The sequence below is a fragment of the Pectinophora gossypiella genome, chromosome 21 (assembly GCF_024362695.1).
Source record: "Pectinophora gossypiella chromosome 21, ilPecGoss1.1, whole genome shotgun sequence".
NCBI classification, from domain to species: domain Eukaryota; kingdom Metazoa; phylum Arthropoda; class Insecta; order Lepidoptera; family Gelechiidae; genus Pectinophora; species Pectinophora gossypiella.
In genome coordinates this window covers 5,342,066-5,368,048 of record NC_065424.1, presented here as the reverse complement: position 1 = coordinate 5,368,048, position 25,983 = coordinate 5,342,066, and the positions used below count along the sequence as shown (strand labels likewise).

General features: G+C 38.9%; 2 protein-coding genes across 3 annotated transcripts in view; one reads left to right on the top strand and one right to left on the bottom strand.

Annotated features, from left to right (window-relative positions):
• Positions 1-6,394, bottom strand: part of LOC126376470 (transient receptor potential channel pyrexia-like) — a 32,925-nt gene extending 26,531 nt beyond the window's left edge. Inside the window, exon 1 of one of the 2 annotated variants that reach the window (XM_050023857.1) lies at positions 6,295-6,394. In XM_050023857.1, coding sequence (XP_049879814.1) covers positions 6,295-6,316 — 22 coding nt within the window. In that variant the 5' untranslated portion in view covers positions 6,317-6,394. Of the gene's footprint in view, positions 1-105; positions 734-6,294 lie in introns of those variants that run through there. The other variant, XM_050023856.1, reaches the window with a different exon arrangement.
• Positions 1-23,905, top strand: part of LOC126376613 (KH domain-containing, RNA-binding, signal transduction-associated protein 2-like) — a 415,821-nt gene extending 391,916 nt beyond the window's left edge. Inside the window, exons 13-14 of the mRNA XM_050024114.1 lie at positions 22,573-22,612; positions 23,855-23,905. The gene's annotated coding sequence lies outside the window, so the exon portion shown is untranslated. The remainder of the gene's footprint in view (positions 1-22,572; positions 22,613-23,854) is intronic.
• Positions 23,906-25,983: the final 2,078 nt, after the last annotated feature.

Below are 25,983 nucleotides of genomic sequence, written 5' to 3'. Positions count from 1 at the left end.
ACTGATTTTTGATCATCTCAAGACTGGCTTCTATTTCTAGATTAGCATTTTGTAATTTATCTTTGACCCAGTAAAATAGGGTATTCTGGATAAGTAAGTACTTGCCTTGAGAAATCAATGCTGCTATGAAACTTCTACTACACATTCTAATAACCTAATTTTACACTTGAGTAAACACAAGATAAAGTTTATATTACGAGGATAACCTTGGTAAAAACTATGTTTCCACACAAATATTTAAAATAACACTTGAGCTTACAACAAACACTTTTTACTAAATACCTACTTTAGAAACGCTTTTTAAATGTTAATAAATTTATTATATTTGCCGCATTCATTCAAAAACTATTGAAAAAATAAATTACATTTATGAGTTTTTATCACTGACCGATAGCCTCTTCTATAATAAAATAATGTTTAAATTATTTGATAAATATACAGAATTTTATTTAAAAAAAACAGTCGCTAAATAATACGCACACAACACTTTTGATTCTACATTTTTAATTTAACGAGCACAGCACAAATACGCGGCAAAACACAAATTTTCACTCGCTCTACATGTTTCCGCGCCATTTTGCTCTAACATTTTTTTTTATAATAAAATAAAGCGTTACATCTTCATTTTCTCATGTGTTTTGACGGGAGGTAAACAGATTTGTCATAGTTGTTCTAACTGGCATAGTAAACTGTGGTGTACGATTCCGAGGCGCCTTCAAGGCCAAGATGTAATGACTCACAGTTTTCCATGCAGAATTTTAAAAGCAAGTATTCGTTATGCAATATAAAAGTAATAAAATATTCTAGGGAATTACTTAGTTTTTACTCAACAGTCTTTTTTTAGTAGTGGTGGTGTGGTGACATCGTGAAGAACCCCACATTCCCGAAAAATGCATTTTCGGAGGTATGTGACCTAACCTGTATTGGGCTGGTTTTCCCTTCGCGGGTTGGAAGGTTAGACAGGCAGTCACTTCTGTAATAAACCGGACCTGTCAAATCTTCAGGTTAGATAAGCGGACCCTGTAGGAAAGGGGATAATGCTAAGGGGATTATGAGATTTTTGTAGTAGCTTTACCATGGAATATCAAATATATGTCAATTCAAATTGCTTGTAAACTGCCTTCTAGTAACTGACCCTAGACACCCCTATAGGGGATTACAATACAAAAATAAATTATTATAATTATCTATGTTTAATGTACTTAATGACATCCGATTCCTGCAGATACCTCCTAATTTTATTTTAAGTTATACCCGTCATTTTCTTATTCACCGAAAAGGAAGGAGACGACTGATTGACAAGTCTTAATTTTAAAATAAATTAAATAACCCGGACTAATAAAATAAGCATGTCGCTGATATGTAACCCGTTTGACTGACGTGAAGGGAAGGTATTTTAAATGTCTGCCTAACATTGGCATGTGGTCCATAAATTTTATGCCTGTTGATTATGTTTTTCTTGTTTGTTTCTTCTATCGTGTAGGTCAGGTTAGGTTAGTGGATGGCCATGGCCGACCTCAGCAACCTCGGTGTCCGGGTTATTCAACCGCCAGAGGCCCTGACATGGGTCATACTACGCATTTTTACACAAGTAACCGGGATCAACGGATAACGTGCCTCCCGAAACTCGAAATTGTCTTATTTTTTATCATTTAGATGATTCAGGAACAGTGTCACAAAGTGTTTGTTTTGTTGTGAATCGATCCGAACGTCCTGGGGCCTGTTTAATAAAACTTACAATTGTAAATTACAACGACAATTTGTTGTTCATTACGTAGCTAATATGAACCTGCAAAATATTCGTGATCACACACTCCGCAATGTACATCAAATTGTCATTGTAATTTACAATTGTAAGTTTTATTAAACAGGCCCGTGGGTTCGATTTCCGGACGCCCAACACTCAACTGAGGACGTCGTATGCTAGACTATGTTTCGTATTATTCCTGTTTCTTGGTTCTAAAAGAACGAAAGTTTTAACGCAATTTCCGTTACTTTTTACCTACTTCTTACATTCGATAATAATACGGGTGAATTTCAACAAGTCTCATTTTTTTATCATTTCGGTGAGATTTTTTATTTTAATACTTTTCTTCACATATTTGACGACAAATAAAACTTTAACCTATTTTGAATTATGTGCGTGAGTGGGCATCAAATACGATCGAAACTTACTGAGATATTTAAAATTGAATTTTTATGAGTCCACTGAAATGATAAGTACCCACTGAAATGATATAAATATACACCGAAATGATATAAATGTACACTGAAATGATAATGAGTCCACTGAAATGAAATTAACCCACGGAAATGATACAGTCAAGAAAAATTGTGCTGCTTAGCTAGGGTTCCGTACAAAGTGAAGTTTGATTTATACATAAATAGTCTATATACGTCCCACTGCTGGGCACAGGCCTACTCTCAATTAACCGGGGGGGGGGGGAAGAGGAGGGTATGGAGCATACTCCATCACGCTGCTCCACTGCGGGTTGGTGGAGATCGATTTATACATTCTTAGATAAATAGTTCAATACTTGCTAAATAAAAAATAGTTTAATACTATTTACTAATAGTAATAGATTGTTGTTCGTTTCTTTCATCGAGCAATAAAAAATGCATTTAGTTGTTGTCAATATGTGGAGCCGTGGTAGCTAATAGGTGGGTGGTAAGGTAATTCATGTTTAGATCAGAAATGATTGTCACATGCTCAGCGGTGAAGAAAAACATCGTGAGGAAACCCACATTCCCGAAAATTCCATTTTCGGAGGTATGTGACCTAATATGTATTGGGCTGGTTTCCCCTTCGTGGGTTGGAAGGTGAGACAGGCAATCGCTTCTGTAAAATACTGGACCTGTCAAATCTTCAAGTTAGGTAAGCGAACCCTGTGAAAAATCGGTATAATGCTAGGGGGATGATGCTTATTGTCAATATGTCTTTTTTGTGGCTATTGTAATTGCTTCTTTATTACTTACCTACATTTTTTTTAAATAATATAGGTTCACGTAGGACCACAATCTCACCTGATGGTAAATGACGATGTGGTCTAGGGTGGATCACACTTACCTAGCAAATGCCTATTCATCCTAGTCTTGAAGTCTCCTAGATTATAACGAGTTGGAAGTTATATCCATACCAAAGAGCTCGAGATGGTTGGTAATTCACTCCGGAAAGTCCCAGTCAGGAGGAAAGGACTCCGTTTTGCGGTGAACAGACACGCCTGGGTCATGGAAGCGTTGAGTCCAACCTACTTGTTATCACCCCAGTCTGAGACGAACTTAAGGGGCAGTTTCACACGATTCACAAGATCCTCTCTGAGGGCACTATCATCTCTGGTGCTTACGCGTGCATTGGACATGTATCTCTCCGTCACTGTGCTATCGTCTGCATGCCTAAAGATACCGGGCATAATCAGCAGATCATTGATAGAAAAAACGTGGCGGAGAGAACAGATCCCAGAGGAAGTTCGGCATTAATAGCATGTAGATCAGACAAGCACCCATCAACTACTACCCGAATCAATCTATCCCTATCTATCCAATTACATAGACTAGAAGGGATCCTGAATATATCAAGGGACATAACAAGATCCTCGCCTTGATTCTAGATTGCCTCACTCCATAAGCGTGTAGCATACACAAGAAGAACATCAGTTGACCTATCTCTGAGTAAATTGTTGGCTTCAAGGTACGCCAGGAGGCGGTTGTTCAGGATTAGCGGCGGTTGTGCCGAGATGGGGCGGTAGTTAGCAGGGTTGGTACGAGTGCCTTTTTTGGGCATACACTGCACATTGGCAAGGTTTCATGGTTTCGGGAATTGTCCTGAACCCAGAGAGAGCAGGTAGAGGCGTGTCAGTAGGAGACTATTCAGGTGCACAGTTCCGCAGTACTATTGCTGGGATATCATCAGGACTACTGACCTTATTCACGTCTAGAGTGCGAAGCATTTTTATACGGCAGAAGTTTGCTTCGACCGATTTGACTAGCGGCTAAAAGGTTTTACTACCAGCTCAGTCAGTTTGGCATCAATTTGGCCAATATTGTCGAAACGTGCCCTGCGCATTGTCTTCTTGCAAGACTTTGCAGCGGTATTCAGGGAATTTTTCAGAGCCCGCATGTTAGGAGGCATATTAGAGCTTCTGCACTAGCATACTCCGCGATGTACCATGAGCGAGCCTTATCGTCAGATGATATGTCAGAAAATGGGATAGAGTATTCCATTGCCTGACAACTAATATGGCATCTCCGCAGCTCGTCGAGTCTTCTGAAGAAAAGCAAACCTCACGCCAAGGATAGGTTTGCGAAGAAGTGCCGCATCTCATCCCAATTTGCTAGCGTGTGTCACCATATTTGCCTCGATCCTCTGGGGCTAGAATCAGGTGGGGAATAGACAGACACATATCTCACCAGACAATGGTCGGATGTTCCCAAGGGGGAAGTCACTGATAGAGATTGATATTGGTCCGGATCAGTTATCAGCAAAAGGTCCAAGCAGTTGGCGCTATAGTTAGCAACGTCAGGTATCTTTGTAACGCAATTCACGAGATGTGAGAGATTTTGCCACACATGGCAAAAGCTTGCGCCTCTTTGCCAGCATGGTTGGTCTTCTGGAATGGGAACAACCACTCTTGCTGGTGGGCGTTGGAGTCCCGGAGAAGAACAAGTTGCGCTGAGAGATACCTCCGCCGTGCCAACTCCACTGTCCTACTGAGGTAGGTGAATCACCTGTTTGTCTCAGAGTTACCGCTGTGCGATCGGTAGACACTGGTGTAAACTATTTTATCCAGGCCAGTGTCCACCAGGATCTAAAGAATGGATAAGTCTGGGTATTCAAGGTTACCGAGAAAAGCAGAAAGATGAGTTTGATAGAAGGTTATATGACGTTTTCCAATCACCCAAAATGGTTTTGGAAAACCATGAGATCATCTCGAGGAAAAATAAAATATCTCCACAGAACTGTTAAAAAGGCCCTTAAAACAATACCTAATTCGAAACTAAAATTTAACACACGGATCTCTAAAACTTAACGGTTTTATCATTTCAGTGTTACTTATCATTCCCATGGACTGTTATTGGTATTTCAGTCCACCGAATCCACCGGAATGATAACACCGAGATGATAAAAAACAGGTTATTTTTGTATAAACTGTGAATTTAAATAACTATCGAAAAATCGACACTTCTCAAACAAAACAGTACTTGCAGCCGATTTAACACATCAATATGAAATAAATTGAACTAATCTAACACGAGTTATAATGGCTACCGAAATGATTTTTTACTGATTTTTTTTTGTCCCCCTATCACCGAAATGATAAATTTCTTTTTTTGGCGGGAAACCATTACACGCTGTGACGGGTATGTTCACATCTAGCGGTCGAGCCGAACCAATGCGAGGTGTTGGCAGGTAAGGAGGTGTCATAGACGCAATGTTGACGGAGTTATTCTACCAAAACTTACTGTCCTCTGAAATGATAACTTTTTTTCGGACAAAATTTAACTGCCTGTCAAATGTACGAGAAGGAAGGTAAACAGACAGAAATAGTTTTTGTTGTTAGATTATTTAATAATTTAACGAAATTCTATCAATTTAAATCCCAATAATAGAAAATAATTGTAGAGCAAGACATTTTATAAGCGATAATGAGTTACGGACAAGCTACCGAAATGATAAAATGACACTTTAAAAAATTTTTTCAGCGTGTTACAGTTGCTGAAACTGAATGATTTTTTTTGCCAAGGTAGAGGACTACTTACTTTACCCAGAAAAAATATTCAAAATCATTTAACAGAACTTTGCACTACCGTTCTCAGCCAAGACAACTTTTTTTTTCGCTTTTGCAATTCACCCATACAATACAAATAATTAAAGCACATAATAACGGGTTCTTACCGCGTTTAAATGGGGATATGTCATCCCGTGATCATGGCACTTGCAACAGTGTCGAAATATCGGGAGTCTCATCACGGGATGACATCATCCCGTGATCATGGCACTTGCAACAGTGTCGAAATATCGGGAGTCTCATATCCCCATTTAAACGCGGTAAGAACCCGTTATTATGTGCTTTAATTATGATAATAACCGCGTAAACTTAAAACAATGTATAATACAATACAAATACACTTTATTGCACCAAAATAAAAAGAAATAATTACAAAAAGTCTCTTAACTAAGTACATGGCAAATGGCGGCCTTATCGCTTAAAGCGATTTCTTCCAGACAACCATAAGGTGAGGAAAAAGGTAAACAAATATTGAAAGATTGAGATTGAATAATCAGTGTAAACAAACCTTTAATCACAGACATTTCCATAGAAATCACACAGTAAACACAAAACTACATTTCACAGGTAACCTAATTTCACAGCACTATAAACCGGCACTAAATAACGCAAAATGACGACATTATATTATGGAGATATGACCAATCAATTCTTATCAATGTACTTTGTATTATTGTCGGCTATGCCACCGATGCTTTGAAAGCGAATAGAATTGGGCATTCCATATTTATTATTTATATATTTTATGATATCGTTTCCATATCTCGGGCCTATGGAGTCCCGGACTTTTGGAAGGCGTTCGTGGGGCCGAAGCCAACACGTAGTAACCCCCGAATAGGTACCTAAAATAGGCATCTCGTTGAAATGCAACCCGTTTAACGTGTGCTGTTATCTTAATTCTGTCGGGTTATTAGCCAATATAAAAATTTGGGAGGGTTTTTTAAATGTCTGCCTAAAACATTATAACCCTGACACCAGGGTTGATGAGGTTGGTAATCCACCTGACAACCCACACGATAGAAGAAGAAAACTATAGATTATTATAGGAGCTAATTCCTATAAACACCATCTAATTTTATTTTATATCTGACATTTTCTTATCCGTCGAAAACGAAAGGGACGGGTAATCGACAGGCATAAAATTTATGGAACACACGTCAATTTTAAGTACAAACCAAAACGACCGTCTAAAAATTTTACATTCGCCAATAACCCGCCAGAATTATGTTGAAAGTACACGTGAAACGGTTTGCATACCAGTGAGATACCTTTTTGATTCGCCCGGGTAATCCATTCATTTACTCATTCTTTCTAAAATTAAGAGCTGTCAATCATCCGTCCCTTTTCTTTTCGGCGGACAAGAAAATGACAGCTATAACTTAAAGTAAAATTAGGAGGTGTCTGCAGGAATAGGGGCCATTATATTTCTAAATATAGACAAACATGTACTATACTCACCACTGAGTGAGAAAGATATATTATCAACTCTATGTTAAGAACGTTATCTTTAGATAAGCCAGCACAAATATTATGTGATATCCTTGAAGATTTGTGGATAAACGTATTATTCATATCCTCTGTAAGGGGTTCACATACAAATATACACTCTAAGCTTATTGCGAGGCTGGCGAAAAGTGCGTTTATACAGGGAGTTCGTGACATCGTAACGAAAACTTTCACGGAAAATTCCACTGGATATTAACTCAGAATCATGGTCTGAATTATCGCCCTCAGTATTCGTATATATATATATATATATATACGAATACCATACTCCATACTAATATTATAAATGCGAAAGTAACTCTGTCTGTCTGTCTGTCTGTCTGTCTGTCTGTCTGTCTGTTACTCTTTCACGCCTAAACGGCTGAACGGATTTTGATGAAATTTGGTATGGTGATAGATGATAACCTAGAAATGGTCATAGGCTATAAATAATCACGCCATCTTTCTTAGGGGGTAGGCAGTAGGCAGATAACTAAATTGAGTTAGTGATTTTTTGTCGTTTTTGTTGGGACTTTTGCCCTTTCACGTCTAAACGGCTAAACGGATTTTGATGAAATTTAGTAAGGTAATAGATGGTTACCTAAAAACGGATATAGGATCAAAATGATTACGTCATCGTACTTAGGGGGTAGGAAGTAAGCAGAAAACTGAATTGAGTTAGTGATTTTTTATGGTTTTTGCTGGGAGTTTTGCTCTATCATGCCTAAACGGCTGAACGAATTTTGATGAAATTTAGTTAGGTGATAGATAGTAACCTAGAAAAGGATAAAAACTATTAATATTTATGATATCGTACTTAAGGCGTAGGCAGTAGGCAGAAAACTAATTAAGTTAGTGATTTTTAAGTTTGTTTTAAAAGTTTACCTCATTCACGTCTGAACGGATTTTTATAAGACTTGGTTTATTTAAAGATAGGATGCTAGGCACGGACACAGGCTACTTTTTACGGCGAGAAAATGCCTCATTCCCGCGGAAATCTAGCGTGATCGTGTCAAGAAGCGCATGACGCCATAGCTACTGAAATGATTTTGATGTTTTTTTTTTTTAAACTGAGTGTTACTAAGACTTCAAGTTAGTATTTGATCACTTTTCTAACTTAGGGGGTAGGTAGGCGCCATAATTTAGGGAATCCCTACTAATATTATATATGCGAAAGTAACTCTGTCTGTCTGTCTGTTACGCTTTCCCGCTTAAACCTCTCAACCGATTAATGATGAAATTTGGCAAAGACAATCTTTAGACCCTGAGAAAGAACATATGCCTTTATTACGAAAAAAAGGGATGAAGAGGTTAATATAGGGGTTGAAAGTTTGTATGGGATATTTTGGTAACGGCTGTGCAGCATTGTTCAAAAAGGCATCTATTGGGACCTACATTACGGACCTAACCAGCGTCCAAAGAATGGCTTGCATGATAATAACGTGAGCTATGTCGTCCACACCAACCTTGGCAATGGAGGCGGCACTAAACCTGCCTCCACTCCATCTGTACATAATCGGGGAAGCTAGACTCGCTATGCTCCGAGCTCAGGAAAGGGGTAAGACGACATGAGGAGCAACTGTCATGAGAAAGCTCAAAGAGGACCTTATGACTGACCCGGTTATGACGATGCCCTCAGACGTCATGGTCGGGATTCATAACTTTGTGAGGTACTTCAAGGTGGTAATACCAGAGAGAGAGGAGAGGTCTAGAACTGTACCCTTGCCCTTTCCCAGTGCGGATCAGGTGTGGTTTACCAACGGCTCTAAGCGAGACGGGCTTTCAGGGGCGGGTGTATACGGAGGGTGCCCCAAGCGAAAGAGGGTAACCAACATGGGGGCACACGCCACAGTTTTTCAGGCCGAGATGTATGCCATCATTGATTGTGTGCACCAAAATTTTGAGAACACAAACAGTAACATTCTCATACTGTCGGACAGCCAGGCTGCTCTTAAGGCAGTGGCGGCGACTGAAGTAGACTCATTACTCATTCTAGAGTGTATAGATAGTCTGAATAAGTTGGGGGCCTCAAACTCGATAACATTAGGCTGGGTCCCAGGGCACTCTAACATTAAAGGCAACGAAATTGCTGACGAACTTGCGAGAGAGGGATCGGGAACAAGTCTAATCGGACCCGAACCCTTCTGTAGGATCTCGAAAAGCACCTCTAGATATCATCTGGGGGTGCGACTAGGAAATGAATCCAAGGAATTTTGGCCCAACTCAGTTGGCCTGAAACATTCGAAGCAGCTGATTAGACCTTTTTCTAAGAAATTCTCATCAGAAATCCTTACTCTCACTAGGGGGCAGGTTAGGATTTTAATAAGGGCCCTCACGGGGCATTGCAGACTCAATAAGCACATACACAGAATGGAGCTGACCGAGTCTCCTTTATGCGGATTCTGTTTAGGGGAAGATGAGACGCCACTACATCTGCTGTGCAGCTGTGAGGCTCTCATACATAGTAGAAGCCGTACACTTGGAGACTACATAATGGAGCCCCAGGAAGTCGTGTAACTTTCTCCCAAAAAGACGTTGGATCTCTTCGAACGGATTGGTCTAGAGGAGAATTTTTAAATGTAGGGATTTAGGTCACAATAGATCTGACGAGGTCGCAGTGATCTCGCGGGCTGCATTCATTTCGGCCTTCACAATTCTCAAATAATAAATAAATAATACCCAAATCTATACCGTTCCTTTAATATAATCCTAATAATAATCCTAATAATATTCAAATTAAAAGTACGCAGACGAAGTCGCGGGTACCAGCTAGTATATATATATATATATATATATATATATATATATATATTGTAAAGTAATCTATATAATGTGTACCTACTCATCGAAATATTTGTTGACGTGTAATATTTATTATAAATAAAGAATTGAATTGAATTGAATTGACATAAAAATACTTACATCACCATTCTCCCAAGTGTCACCCCATTTTTTACAGGGTCCGCTTACCTAACCTGAAGATTTCCTTTGCATTCTTAAGCACTACTGTTTGGCACTTACCGGGTGAGACACCTTAGCGCTCCCCATTTGTCCGGCCAAGAAGTTAATGCCATTTGAGGCAAATATACAAAATCAAAAATCAATCTCATTTTACTTTTCCGAGTTACTTTCGAATTTTATTTATGAATTACGAGTAAGTAAGAGGAGCTCGGTGGCGCAGCGGTAAACGCGCTCGGTCTGCGATTGTTGAAGTTAAGCAACTTTAGCAAAGGCCGGTCTTAGGATGGGTGACCACAAAAAAAAGTTTTCATCTGGAGCTCCTCCGTGCTTCGGAAGGCACGTTAAGCCGTTGGTCCCGGCTGCATTAGCAGTCGTTTATAACCATCAATCCGCACTGGGCCCGCGTGATGGTTTAAGGCCCGATCTCCCTATCCATCCATAGGGAAGGCCCGTGCCCCAGCAGTTGGACGTTAATGGGCTGATGATGATGAGTAAGTAACAACAAGTACGATGTTTGATCGCTTTTATTGATGACGTCACAGGACAGTATTTCCATACAAACTCCAAAGAAAACTTTCGTTTTGACGTTTCGTACAAAAGTATTTCATTTGTCTTGGTTTTCAAGAAGCCTGTTATACTCATACATATTATTTGCCCAAGATTTGACAGGTCCGGTTTTTCATAGAAGCGACTGCATTGTGAACTTCCATCCCGAAGGGAAAACCAGCCCAATACAGGTTTGGTCCATACCTCCGAAACGCATTTCTCGGGAATGTGGCTTTCCTCACGTGGTGTTCCTTCACCACTTAGCACGTGATAAGTAACAATTTATGACGTAAACATGAATTCTAAAATTTAATTAATGCTCATAATAATTACCCCACATCATTGGAAAACGAAAACAATAGTCCCATATACATCCCCGACAATAATTTGAGCCATATCACCGCAGTTATCTAAACAAAACTCATTACGACAAACACACTGTGTGGTGTGGTGTTCTTACTTAACTCGAGTCAAGTACACAATAAGACTTAGCGACAAGTTAGATTAAACCGACTTGCTCCCTGCGGTTCACTTCGTAAAACCCTTTACTAAACATTACTGTTACAACTCGATGACTTAAAATATCGGCTGCCATAATCAAAACAGATTAACACCCGTATTCTTATATGTTAACTCGAATCTTCCTCCATTAGAATCTTCCTCCACTGGACTCTTCTTTTACTCGACTCTTCCTCCACTCGACTCTTCCTCCACTCGACTCTTACTCCAGTCGACTCTTCCTCCAGTCGACTCTTCCTCCACTCGACTCTTCCTTCACTCGACTCTTCCTCCACTCGACTCTTCCTCCACTCGACTCTTCCTCCGCTCGACTCTTCCTCCACTCGACTCTTCCTCCACTCGACTCTTCTTTTACTCGACTCTTCCTCCACTGGATTCTTCCTCCACTCGACTCTTCCTCCACTCGACTCTTCCTCCACTCGACTCTTCCTCCACTCGACTCTTCCTCCACTCGACTCTTCCTCCACTCGACTCTTCCTCCACTCAACTCGGCCTCAGCTGAGCATTTTGGTATTTTAAGTTGACATTTGCGTCTTCGACTTGAGGATTTTATTCACTGGAGTCCAATACTGCCAACAAAATAACCGCCTTACTGGAGTAAGATTGAGGCGCCCGCACCGTCGCAAGCCAATTATAATTTTGTAGCAAACTTCATTATTCCTTATTCTATGCACTCACCATACGGGTTCCGTTTTACCATTTTGGTTCGGAACACTATAAAGGTACGTACGCTAAGGTCATAGATTCTAACACAACACCACAAAGCCAAGTGGTGAATATACCTTATTAAGCTTATAACTCAGATCGAGTTTCATTAGTACTGAACTCTTGAACATGTTGGAAGAAGTTCACAGCCAGAGGCCGATGTTTATCTTTTCAGCAAATAAAAGCCTCTGGGCAACCGCCTGCCCGAGAGTTTTGAGCAAACACTCTCACGTTGCTTTGCTATGTACAAATAGGTAGGCGTTTATGAAAGGTTTTGGTTTCAGAGTTACGTTATTATGTTGGTTTGGTTTTCTTTATGTATACAGCAAGTACATAACATTTACTGGAATAATACATATATGAACTAGGTATTCTGTAATGTGCTATGACGCCAGTGGTAAGCGCCAGTTTTAATAAAAAAGTGGGAAATTGCTCTATGGTAACCAGTTTTGCGTCTGCGTCGTTTCGGTACCACGTGTGACTCGTTCTTTTCCACTCCCGTTTCATCCTTTTAAGAGATGATTTGAGAAATAGAAACTATCTTGTTCTTTTCTGGATGTCGGAGTATCACCATATCGAATTTCATTAAAATCGGATTAACGAGAAAAGATAACAGACAGACAGAAAAGTATTTCTGTACTTTATTACTGTTAGTATGGATATTTATGTATTAAACAAACATTGACACAACTTGAAAAACTGTCAAGACAAACACGTACCGGTGGCCGCATTGTATTTTAATTAGACAAATATTTTATATTGATGAATATAATATATATAATATATCATATTTTTGAATGGCCCCGATTCCTGCAGACACATCCTAATTTTATTTTAAGTTATACCTGTCATTTTCTCATCCGCTGAAAAGAAAAGCGACGTATGATTGACAATGTTATCTAATTTTAAAATGAATGAATAACCGGGGCGAATAAAATAAGATCTCGCTGATATATTTCTCTCAACTTAATTACTTAGTTCTGTCGGATTATTGGCCGATATACAAAAGGTTTTTTAATATATTTAGGAAGGGTTTTTTTTTAATTTCTGCCTAAAATTGACGTGTGTCCCATAAATATGCCTTTAGATTACCCGTCCCTTTCCTTTTCGGCGGATAAGAAAATGATAGGTACTTATAACTTAAAATTAGAAGGTGTGTGCTGGAATGAGCACCATTATTAAGTTAGTTAACTAAGTTTCCAAGTAACCTACATCCAGTATACGAGTCCGTGGGCCGACGTCTGGAGGTCCGGGTTCGATTCCCGATGGGGGCATTGTCGAAATGTCTTTGTGTCTGTCGTTTGTTTGGTAGACATGGTAGGCTTGAATCATCTGATTTTTTTGAAGTTAGATGATACCGTACTAGGTTTCCGAGCCCTAAAAGGAAAATGGAACCCTTATAGGCTCAATTCTCAATTAGTTATTGCATTCCATGTAGTACAATGGGGTGTTACATAGGCATAGGAACTAAAACATGGACCCTGTAGGGCACAGCGACGTTGAAGGGAAGAGAGGAAGTGTGTATTAAAGTTAAAACATTTATCATCACTTACTATGTTATTAGTTTTTTCTGTAAGTAACGAATACTGAGGGGAATGATTCAGCTCATTATCCTGAGTTAATATCAAGTGGAATTTTCCACTAGAATTGAAAATAATTAAAAAAAAAAAACAAAAAAAACATGTGCGATGGAAAATTCCACTTGACATTAACTCAGAATCATGAGGGGAATCATCCCCCTAAGTGCTCGTTATGATGTCACTAACACCCTGTAGATATTTGTCACCTGACACGTTTTCATGCGCATGACCATTACACAACCCAACCCGTAACATACGTAGTGCATTGCATCCAAGTTTGAAAATTGAAAAACTTGGCAGCGTAAGCCGTAGAACCGCCAAAACTCTGCCTACCCCGATTTGGATTACAACCGTGGGTTTATATATGTGCCCAGTGGTGCATGCTCGTAACCTGGTGATTTACCGTGCTCTAGAGGCCCCGAGTTCTTGTGGATGCTGCTCCAGCTTCATGGTACAGTCAGCCAGATAATACGAAACATTTTGTTACTTATTATTAAACTAACTAAACATAACTCTCGTTTTGCCGTCGTCGGGTAGACATTATGACTAAGAAAATATTACTCCTTTTTGGATGTGACTTATTGTAGATTTGCCGCAAATGGCATTATGTATGTGGAAGCTTGTAATTGGCCTCATTCTAGCTTATTTGTACGTTTTTATTTAAGGTTCCGTGCTGTTAATAGCTTTATTTATTATTTATTTGTACACAATGACACAGACACAAGAAACATACAAAGAAAACAGATAGTACAGGCAAGCTTTCCTCAATAAATAAATAAAAAGTACGTGGCCAGACAAATGGGGAGCGCTGAGGGCTCTCATCCAGTAAAAAAATTAAGACAACAGGCCTGAGGGTGCGCAGTTGAGCGCGAACCTCGGTTCAGAGTGACGTCTCAGGGAATTATATTTGAAAAAATTAATCGACCCTAGTGGGCCGATAGTGAGGAACACTGAATGAGGCAAATCATCAACGGCCTCTGTGGTCCAGTGGTTTAGCATTGGGGTCACGATCCGGAGCTCCCGGGTTCAAATCCTGGTGAGGACAATTCATAAAATCACTTTGTGCGCCTTCGTTTGATTAGGACATTGCGCTGGTCATCGTTTTGCGCGAAAGCAATATGAGATCCAGTTGCTGTCGACCAGATTGTTTTAGCATCATAGAGGCAATCAGCTCGCGACAACAAGCACTTTACTTTTTCGGACAATCAGGTGATTCAAGCCTGAAAAGTCCTTACCAAACAAAGGACAGTCTCACAAAGTGATCTCGACAATGTTCCCATCGGGAATTGAGCCCGAACCTCCAGATCGTGAGCCTAACGCTCTAACCACTAGACCACGGAGACTGTTTGTTTGTCTTTAATTTATTTTATTCTTATTCTTAAGTACTTAATCAGAATTTCGTAATTTATCTCGAACCTAATACACCACCCAATACTTATCTACTTCACACTTTATCTACTTTGCACAAAATCCACACCCAATTTCGGATGTGAGTGTACAGAATGCAACACAGTAAAATGTTAACTGGAGAGGCAGTATTTCAGCTGAATAAAAGTTTCACGAGCCGAAGGCCTCAAGTCCAAGAAAATTCTAGCTTTTGAAATGTACGACATAAACTACCATAGACAAAGAGAAGTTAAAATACTTGTCTACTATTTCCCCTGTAGGCATAACATAAGAAACACATAATAACGGGTTATTACCGCGTTTAAATATGAGAGTGAGATATGAGACTCCCGATATTTCGACACTGTTGCAAGTGCCATGATCACGAGATGACTGATGAGATTGGAGTAGAGTAGGTAGATCCATAATTTTCTACGGGCAGACATGTCTGTCTACCCTCTTGTGTTTTGTGAGTTTTTTGTCTCATATCCCTGATTTAAACGCGGTAAGAACCCGTTATTATATGTTTTAATTATGATAATAACCGCGTAAACCTAAAACAATATATTTAAATACTTTATTGCACACACAGAAAGTAAAACGAAACAGAAATAGAAATAGTACAATAGGCGACTTTATTATGAAGTAGCAATCTCTTCCAGACAACCTTTGGGTATAGGAGATATTTAATATTATGTAATATAGCGGGATAGTGCAGCATGGGAATACTTACAAATACTTATTAGTACTTACGTATGAAAATAAAATACAAAGATAGATAGACTTACGAGTACGTAACATAAACAGCTTATATACGTAGTCGGTCCCAAAGTTCTGTCACAGGCACATTATTTTTAAATTTCGAACATGCTTTTAGAAAAATTTTATGGCGTTCCATTTTTGAATGTTTGACAATTATTTTAAAACAAAAAATGATCATTTGCCGTGATTTATTACGATGGAGTGGACCTTGAAAGAAAACCGAATCGCAATTTTAGCGTTGCATCGCTGTGGACACTCGCCGAGTACCATTTTCAAGTTGCTCAAAAATTTGAAAATAACACTTAGGTTTGTGTATCGTACCATAAATAGGTATAATGAAGTCTCAAGTGTTGAGGACAAGAAAAGAACTGGCCGGCCTCGCTCCGCAAGAACACCAGCAGTGATCAAAGCGATAAAGGCGCGCATACGAAGAAATCCTGTCCGAAAACAGAAACTGATGGCTTTGCAGATGGGGGTCAGTAGAAAAACAGTCAAAAAGGTTTTAAACGAAGACCTTAAGTTGCGAGCATACAAGAAAAAGAGTGGACACTTACTTAATGCCCGCCTGAAAGCAATTAGACTCAAAAGATCCCGGTTGTTATTAAAACGGTACGCGAGAAACCGACACCGTGACATACTTTTTACAGACGAAAAAATTTTTGATATAGAAGAAAAGTACAATAAGCAAAACGATAGAGTGTACGCAGAGAACTCTGAAGAAGCAGGAAAAAAAGTTCCGCGGGTTCAACATGGGCATCATCCATCTTCAGTGATGGTCTGGTTAGGTGTCTCTTACTATGGGCCAACGGAGGTTCATTTCTGCGAAAAAGGTGTCAAAACCAGTGCAAAAGTGTACCAAGAGACGGTTTTGAATCGGCTTGTCAAAGATCTGCCCAACACGCTATTTTCAGGACATCATTTCGTGTTCCAGCAGGATTCTGCGCCTGCACACAAAGCCAAAACTACTCAAGCCTGGTTCGACCATCAAAAAATTTACTTTATTAGACACGAAGATTGGCCTTCCTCCAGTCCGGACCTTAATCCTCTGGATTATAAAATTTGGCAGGTCTTAGAGAACAAGGTCTGTGCTAAACCCCACAAAAATTTGGCGAGCCTGAAGTCAGCCATAATTAAAGCCGTCGCTGAAATAGACATGAATATGGTGCGTGCTGCGATAGATGACTGGCCGCGGCGTTTGAGGGAAGTTATTAAAAACAAGGGAGGTCATTTCGAATAATTTTAAGTTATTTTCATTTCTTAATAAATATACTTTAAATTGATATATAAATTTTTATAAACTTATTGGTACTTTTTATTTTATCACTATTTTCATATATGACAGAACTTTGGGACTGTCCTGTGACGTCATCAATAAAAGCGGTCAAACGTCGTACTCGAAATTTGAAAATAATTAAATAGAATAAGTTACGATAAGTAAAAAAAATGAGATTGATTTTTGATCATCTAAGAGTGGCTTCTATTTCTAGATTGGCATTTTATAATTTATCTTTGACCTAGTCAAATACCTATTCTTATAATAAAATATCAATAAATAAACTACTTTATATGAAGAAAAGGAGTAGATAGGTTATGAAGAAGAAGAGGAATTAGAACTAAGGAAATAATAATAATAATTGATTTATTTAAAAAATTGATTTGTACAATTTAGGTTTACAATGGTGCTAATTCCTGTAAATACCATCTAATTTTATTTTAAGTTATATCTGTCATTTTCTTATCCGCCGAAAAGGAAAGGGACGGGTAATCGACAAGCATAAAATTTATGGAACACACGTCAATTTTAAACACAAATCTAAACCAACCGTCTAAAAATTTTACATCAGTCAATAACCCGACACAGTTAAGTAGACAGCACGTCAAACGGATTGCATACCAGGGACGTACCTTTTTGATTCGCCCGGGTTATTCATTCATTTACTCATTCTTCCTAAAATTAAGAGCTGTGAATCATCCGTCCCTTTCCTTTTCGACGGATATGAAAATGACGGATATAACTTAAAATAAAATTATGCGGTGCCTGCAGGAATCGGGGCCAATTTGGGTTTACACATGATTGCACAAATTAATTGTTAAACCCTGAGTCCCAAACTAAGCTTAAGCCTGTATCTTGGAAATGCGCTTTGACTTGCCCTTTAAAGGACTTCAATGACACACCTCTCCTGTTTTCAAGCAGAGAATTCCACAGACAGCATGCACTTTTTGTAGACTGTGTAGACATTCTCGGTACCAACCGAGTCCTTCACGAAAACATTTTTTAGGTTGTGGCAATATATCGCTTAATCTTAAAACCATAACTGTGTTATGTTAGCTAAGATTACGGTTTAAATATCAAAAACCGGATTTGTATTCTGGCGGCACATTTTATTTGACTTAAATTCAATTTAGGTTTAGACTAAAAGCTAATCTAGCAAACATTGAATCTCAAACCCCGATATCGGACTTGCACCAATGAATTATTATTTATTCATTTATCTGAAGTGCAGTTTTCACTAACACAGTTGGCTCGACCATTATATACGGCGATACGGCCACCTAACACGTTGGTCTAACAGAACTGGTTCGTAAACCTTAAATTATCTATGATCGGACAATGAATTTAAACTTCTAAACTAGAATTCAGTGGTTTAGCCGAAACGAGATTCAAACCCATGACACTACCATGTAAGACACGCGTTGTCCGAACAGGACTACCACGGATGACTAAGTTATAAATCAAAATATAGGTTATACTTACCTAACATATTCAAAACTCTACCCACCGCATCTAATTACCAACATTTTAATTAATTATTAATCTCCATAAGCCGGCTCAGCCTCCCGCAATGCTTTATTACCCGCATTAAAGGATTTAATTATGCCCCTTCTTACTTCTTGCCATTAAAATATAAGCATGTCTGACTTGCTGATAAACTTCTTCTTCTTCTTCCATCGTTTGAGGTGAATTACAAACCTCATCAACCCTGGTGTCAGGGTAAAAACTGCTTGATAAGTGTCAAATCTGCTTGTTATTGAGGACAGAAGAGCCAAGATGATTAGACACTTAACAAAACACGACGAATTAATTAAAAACATCATAGAAGGGAAGCTACAATGAAAGAGAGGAAGGGGAGACCAAGAAGAGCTTATGTGGAACAGGTTAAAGAGAAGGTGAACGTCGTATCTTATAAGGAAGAGAAGGAATTGGCCTTTGATAGACAAGAATGGAGAATGCTACACCGACAACAGAATTCACAGGCCTCCCCTCAATCAATCGGAGGAGGTATGGAGTAGGAGTAGTCCTACTCATTGTTAACCTAAGAGACACGCTCTTGACGGTTAGGCTTTCTCTATTCTTGTCTGTCAAAGGCCAGTTCGTAGACTTCGTTATAAGACACGACGTTCGCCTTGTTTTTCATTTGTTCCTTTTTTTACGTGACTTATTGTAGATTTGCCGCAGATGGCATTAACTACTTGGCCGGACAAATGGGGAGTGCTGAAGGCTCTCACCCGGTTCATTTGTTCCATATAAGCTCTCCTCTTATAGGGCAGTCAAGGATTGAGAAGAGGAGAGGAGAGAGAGGAGAATTGGCCTTTGATAGACTGGAATGGAAAATGCTACACCGACAAGAGCGTGACTCTTAAATTGATGATGATGAAGCTCTCCTCGGTCTTCCCTTTCCTCTCTTTCCTTCTAGCTTCCTTTTTATGATGTACTTCTACTAAATCACTCTAATATTCTTCCGTAGAGAATAATGTTGTATAACCCTCTTAAGGGTTTAGACTGAAAATGGCGTGATTCTTAAGTCTGTGCTCAACGAACGTGTTCGTAATGGCTCTAAAGCTTTCCTAATGCTTAAATTTCTGCCTTCAAATGTAAAGGAAAATTCAAGTCGAGTTCGCTGTAACTTGGGAAGTTAGATATACCTACATACAAACTATATGCAGTTTAAGTTAAACTAGAAACTCAAATGTAGGCGGCAGCACTGTTGAGCGTTCCTAAATTTTGTCAGTTCTCTTTAATGTCCAGCTAAAATAAAAATTATTTATTTACCAAATAAAGTAAAATTAACACAAGTTAATTTAAATAAATTCGTGATAAATTGCTACAAAATGTGGAGCAGCGTGGAGTTTATCATGTTTGCAGGATGAGTTACGAAAAAGATAAGCCATCAGTTTGAAAAAGGCAGTTTTGATTGAAAATAAGTTTTTAAAAATTTTCTTCTTTCCGATCTTTAGAAAATAAATATAACACTATGATTTTGCAGTTAGTTAGAGACGTATATAGGCTTTTTATGTATGTTATGTAAAATGAAAACACTCCAGGGCATGGCTGAGTATGTTATCATGGGGGCTACATCATTTAAAAAAGTAAGGAACATTGAAATAAACATTATAGACAACTTAAATACGTCAGTTTTTGGGTTTATAATTAACATCAATGTCCTTATGAGTTTTTAAATGCGTCACGCTACTTATTACCATAAAAATAAGGAATAATAGGTACTCTATTACTTAAAATTCGTTCAGCCATTGACAATGTTATTGCGAAATGACGCAGGTTGTGTGTTTTCGTGAATGTGCGTAGTCGTTTCTAGGTTAAGGACTTTCTGTTACAATAAGAACAGTTTAAAGAAAGAAAGGAAGAAAATGTTTACTATAAAAGGACACCACAGAACGAGTAGGACTCCGGCCAAGTAGTTAATGCCATCTGCGGCAAATCTACAATAAGTCACGTCAAAAAAAAAAAAAAACGGGTAGGACCATTTGTTCCATAGAACATGACGTCATCGGACAAAATGAGACTTTTTTTCCCATTATGTTCTATACAAGCATTTCGGCCGACATTTTTTATTAGTGACGTCATGGAACAAAATGGGAATGACATTTGCGCATATGAAAGTGACATAACATAACATAAACAGCCTATATACGTCCCACTGCTAGGTACAGGCCTCCCCTCAATCAACCGGAGGGGGTATGGAGCATACTCCACCACGCTGCTCCAATGCGGGTTGGTGGAGGTGTTTTTACGGTTAATAGCCGGTAAGCCGGTAGCCGGCCATATGAAAGTAAGTGCTAATATTTCTTTTTTTAGTTGAATTGCTCTGATGTGACCTTTTTAACCCCACAGTTATACTCAACTGCCTACTTTGTTGTTTCTCAACTTGGGTTTTGGTTTCATACAAGAGGGACAGAGTCATCTTTCTGCCCTCCACTGGGGCAATTCCTGTTCGATGCGTCGTGGCCGCGGGGGTGGGCGCCTCTTACTTCAGTAGGCCGAAGTGAGATGGTGGCTGAGTTCGGATAGGAACCCAGACCTACGGGGTATAACGTAGAATCCTTCAAGGATACGGATGAAGACCTCTACGGTTGCAGAGGCGGAGATGGCAGCCATAGGTACGGCAATGCAGGACGGAAGAGGCAAATCACAGGATGTCAGTACTATGCAGAGGCGACAGGAGTCCTAGTACGACTTTGAAATAGACTACTCTGGGCACCCACTCGCGTCAGACAGAGTACTGCGGGGCGGAAGGCAAGAGGGAAACCACTGCCCTATTTTTCCCTAAAAAAGTAGCATGGAGGATGCTATATTGAGAAGATCGTGGATACAAAGTAATGTCGACCTAACATAATATTAGACGAAAACCTCTTGCCTCATCCGTAATGTATATATACCACCTGAGTAAATATCACGGTTTGCATGCCCTCTTATAAAAGCATAGACCAATTGACAACTAATTACTATTTGACTGGAATTCGGCCAATGAACGAGAACCTACCTACTCGTATCCTGTGGTTTATATTTTAAAATGAAATTCGTGTGGATTCTGTTTGCCGCGGTAAGTATTTTTAAGTAAAAACATTATATATCAATTCGGTGATAAAATGTATATTTAAATTGTTTGCTAAGTATATGAACATTCTCAAATATAAGACGAGGGACTATTCAGGTTACGTTGTCCAAAAAAAAAATAAGGTGGCGCTGTTCAGATTTAACGTGATTACATAATTTCTCATTGCTCGGAACATGATTATTTAAAAATATAATTTATTTTTTATTTACTATTGGCAAAGGCTTATATATACTTAAAATTAGTTCTTGCTTCATATTTCGATCTGATAAGTAAAGAATTATGTTGCTACCTATATCTGTTTCTCTTTATTTTGACCAGAATAATAGGTAATTGGTGGAAGATGTGCTGTGCCTGGGTATAAAGAAAGAACGAAAGAAAGAAAGAAAGTATTTACAAGGAACATCATTTATACCTATAAACAAAGATAAAAGATGCATTATCTCTGCTATCCAAATTCTGTACAGCGCCATCTAACGTAGCTAAGAAAATCCCTCATTGCATCAAATTTTCCTTTTAACGGTTTGAAGTTCGTATTTTGGCTTTTACATTGAAACAGAGTGGTGCAAAATTAAAACTATTTAGAGTATTATTTTTGTTATAATTAAGTTTGGCGGTTAGGGTACCTACTTGCAGTAAAAAACACTCCTGGGAACCATTATAGAATATTATAGCATTTTTTTTTTAACTAAGTACTAAAGAAATTAATAAAATGTAATTTGAAGTAATGTTTTTTTTGTTTAGTATAAGTTATAGAAATTCTTATTAAACAACAACGAAAGAGTTTTTAATTAAGTAGAGTTAGGTGTTTTAAGTTTCGAAATTTTATAAAATTTACTTACTTACAGCATTATAATATATATTTTTTGGATTTTAAAAGAACGTTGGGCCTTACAATTAGTTATGAACTTGACAACTTAAAAATAAGTAGCTTAAATATCAAAACGCATCAATTAGTTTGATACTTAATATATTATTTATCTTTTTCAGCTTGGCTCTGCGCTCTGCGTGCCAAAACCTTTTTTGGGATGTAAGTAAACTCCTAAATATACGAGTTTACATAATACTCACTAACTTTTATGGCCGGTCAAAATATCCGGAGTGCTCTCACCCGGTATAATATTTAAGACAACAGGCTTGAGGGTGCCCAGTTGGGCGCGAACCTCGGCTTAGGGCGTCGTTTGAGTGGAATTTGGAATCGACCCCAGTGGGCAACGACCCAATAGAGTCACTATCGAGCGATAAGTGCTGAATGAGAGAAATCTTCGACCACGCCGGAGGGGTCGGTATTGGGGTTATGAAGTGTTTGTTGTCGCAAGCTGATTGGCCGTCTCTAAGGCTAGGTGATCGGGTTGTCAAGATCGTATATTACGTCGTTCGTGCGCCGAAGACCGATTGAATGAGGGAAATCGTCGACATTACCGGCGGGATGGGTATCGAGGTCCTGGTATAACTCCAGCATGCATCTATCAGACGCTATCGATAAAAGTAAATAAAGCTCTTACGAAAATATTACCAAAGTTACTGAAAATGACTAAGTTTGAAGAGTATCTCCTACAGTAGTGTGCTCCCCCTAAACTGAACCTCCCCCAATTTGTAAGCTTAAACTTAGGAGCTTCATTTCTAAGTGACAGCCAGTGCACCTGTTCTCTCAATGAAATATTAAGTTGCTCTTCTAAGTTCAGAGTAGGTAAGGCAAACCCTCGATATTTATCTTGAAATAATTTATACATACATAAACTGCCTATATACGTCCCAATGCTGGGCACAGGCCTCCCCTCAATCAACCGGAGGGGGTATGGAGCATACTCCACCACGCTGCTCCACAAAACAAAAGATGGATCGAGCTCGCCCAGAAGGTGCCTGTTCACTTTGGCCTTGAAAGCACCCGGGATATATTCATTCGGAAAAACTTCGTCTTCTTCTTCCAGTGCCTGTCCATTACTGGACGTTGGCCGTCAGCTTTGAGAACTCTTCTCTGTCAGAAGCAAGACGAAACAGCTGTTCTACGGTTGTAACGCCGGTCCATTCGCGGATGTTCCGCAGCCACGACGTCTTCCTCCTCCCTCGACGTCTTCTCCCTTCAATTTTGCCCGTCATAATTAATTGAATTTCATTCCTAAGAATATTCGGAAATACAGAAGACGTCAAAGAATTCCATTCTCTTTCTTCTATTCCGTGGTGTTAACGCCCTATTTCCGATATCTCTCTCACTTTGTACGGAACTGCAGAACTTAATTGACAGCTAAACTACTTTAACACCTGTTCACAGTGCTGGGGGCTGCGCTGTCTGGAGGGGTGAAAGCCGCAGAGGGGGTGGGAGGTAAGGAATAATCTTTAGTCGTAACTCGAAACATGGAGTCAGCATCTCACGCGGCACGCGGTTCCTAATTTTATTAACCAACATTTACGTAATAGTTTTGCCGAATAATCGATTAAAGAGCCTCCAAATAATCTAAGTACCTATCGAGAGAATCGATATTAAAAATTATATCGATCTATGAGGAGCTCGGTGGCGCAGCGGTAAACGCGCTCGGTCTGCGATTGTCGAAGTTAAGCAACTTTCGCAAAAGCCGGTCATAGGATGGGTGACCACAAAAAAAAAGTTTTCATCTCGAGCTCCTCCGTGCTTCGGAAGGCACGTTAAGCCGTTGGTCCCGGCTGCATTAGCAGTCGTTAATAACCATCAATCCGCACTGGGCCCGCGTGGTGGTTTAAGGCCCGATCTCCCTATCCGTCCATAGGGAAGGCCCGTGCCCCAGCAGTGGGGACGTTAATGGGCTGATGATGATGATGATGATATCGATCTATAATCTAATAATTGTTAGATATAATCGATTATGTCGGTAGTCGCGTGTAGTATTATTCCTTATTCTATGGTCGCGTGCTATATGCGGGCTCCATTTAAGAGCCTAATTAGATAGGTATAAAGTCCATAACTACGTATAATGGTCAACAATGTTAAAAAAGATTCGACACAATGCTCTGTCATTCGTATTAAATACATAGAATATAAAATTAAGATATTTACAAATAAAACTGTTTTGTAAAGTCAATGTAAGATGTTAAAATATTACTTAATTGATGTAATAATATGGTTCCTTATGAACAATTTCATATCTTTATTTTATTTACACCATGTAGAGTCGGTATTAATCAATTTTAATTCATTATCCTTTCATAGTTTTTCTAACTTTCTATCAATCTAACGTTCCGTTTTACTCACATTCCTACATCATCATCATTTCCCTATCATTATCCCGTTTTTCACGAGGTCCGCTTACCTAACCTGCAAATTTAATAGGTCCAGTTTTTTTACAGAAGCGACTCACTCACTTTCCTACATAATTATTGTTTTTTTATTGTTTTCCAGCGGGAGTTTTGAATGCAACAGGAGAATTAGCAGCTAATGCGAATGGTAAGTTTAAATTTAGAACTTGGAAAGGATCATTCCAGAATCAGTTTTATTAACTTCATTTCTAAAATTAGTAAATTACCCTACTGGGTATGGAACGCGGGCCCTCTGGTTGAGTGGTCATGGTTATGGCACTTATTTATCTGATCTATTACCTGAAGAGGGTACCTTGGATGAGGAGAAGAAAAGAATGGTACAGTAAACGTAAGTTCACCACTATATCCCTATTGGAGTAATCAGAGGTACGGTCACGAGCATTAATAATAATATGTATACACTTTGGTACCATGTCACATTAACTTTTTTGACAAATTGAACTGTAAGTCTCACTAAATGTCAAATATGTTAGTGCGACAGAGTCCTAAAGTGGGTACATTATATTGCTCATGACTGTACAACCATCGCAAGATGAACTTACAAATTACATACTAATTTCGTGTTTTGACGTTTAGTAAAAAGTAACTGATTTGACTAGTAGGAAACTACCTGGTGAGTTTGGCAGATGACGATAACCTTAGCTGCATACTTTTATTGTAAACAATTTACTTTATTTTCTAGCTACCGGTGGCATATTTGGCGATTTGGTTGGTGCGGCAGAAACCTTGGCAGGTGAGCAGCTTTTGTAAAAACTTGATGCATCAAACCCGTGGACGCGGTAGGTAGTCATATCAATATCATGTACAATATACCTTTAATGTGAGTCACAGATCAATTTGTCGAAAAAGTTAATGTGACGCGGTACTTAGTAAAGTGTACATACATAATAATGCTCATTCATTTTCGAACGCCTGCTCGGACTTTATGAGTATAAATTCATGTTTAGTAAGTATTTAGATCATAGATAATGTATTGTTTGTTGCTAAAGTGTGCGTGTGTCCTTTTAATAATTATTTTCTCACTGTTCGAGGTACCTACATAATTATTCAAAAATATAATGTAATTGCAGAGGTATATGGGTCGTTCTTCTTTTTTATCGACAATGATCT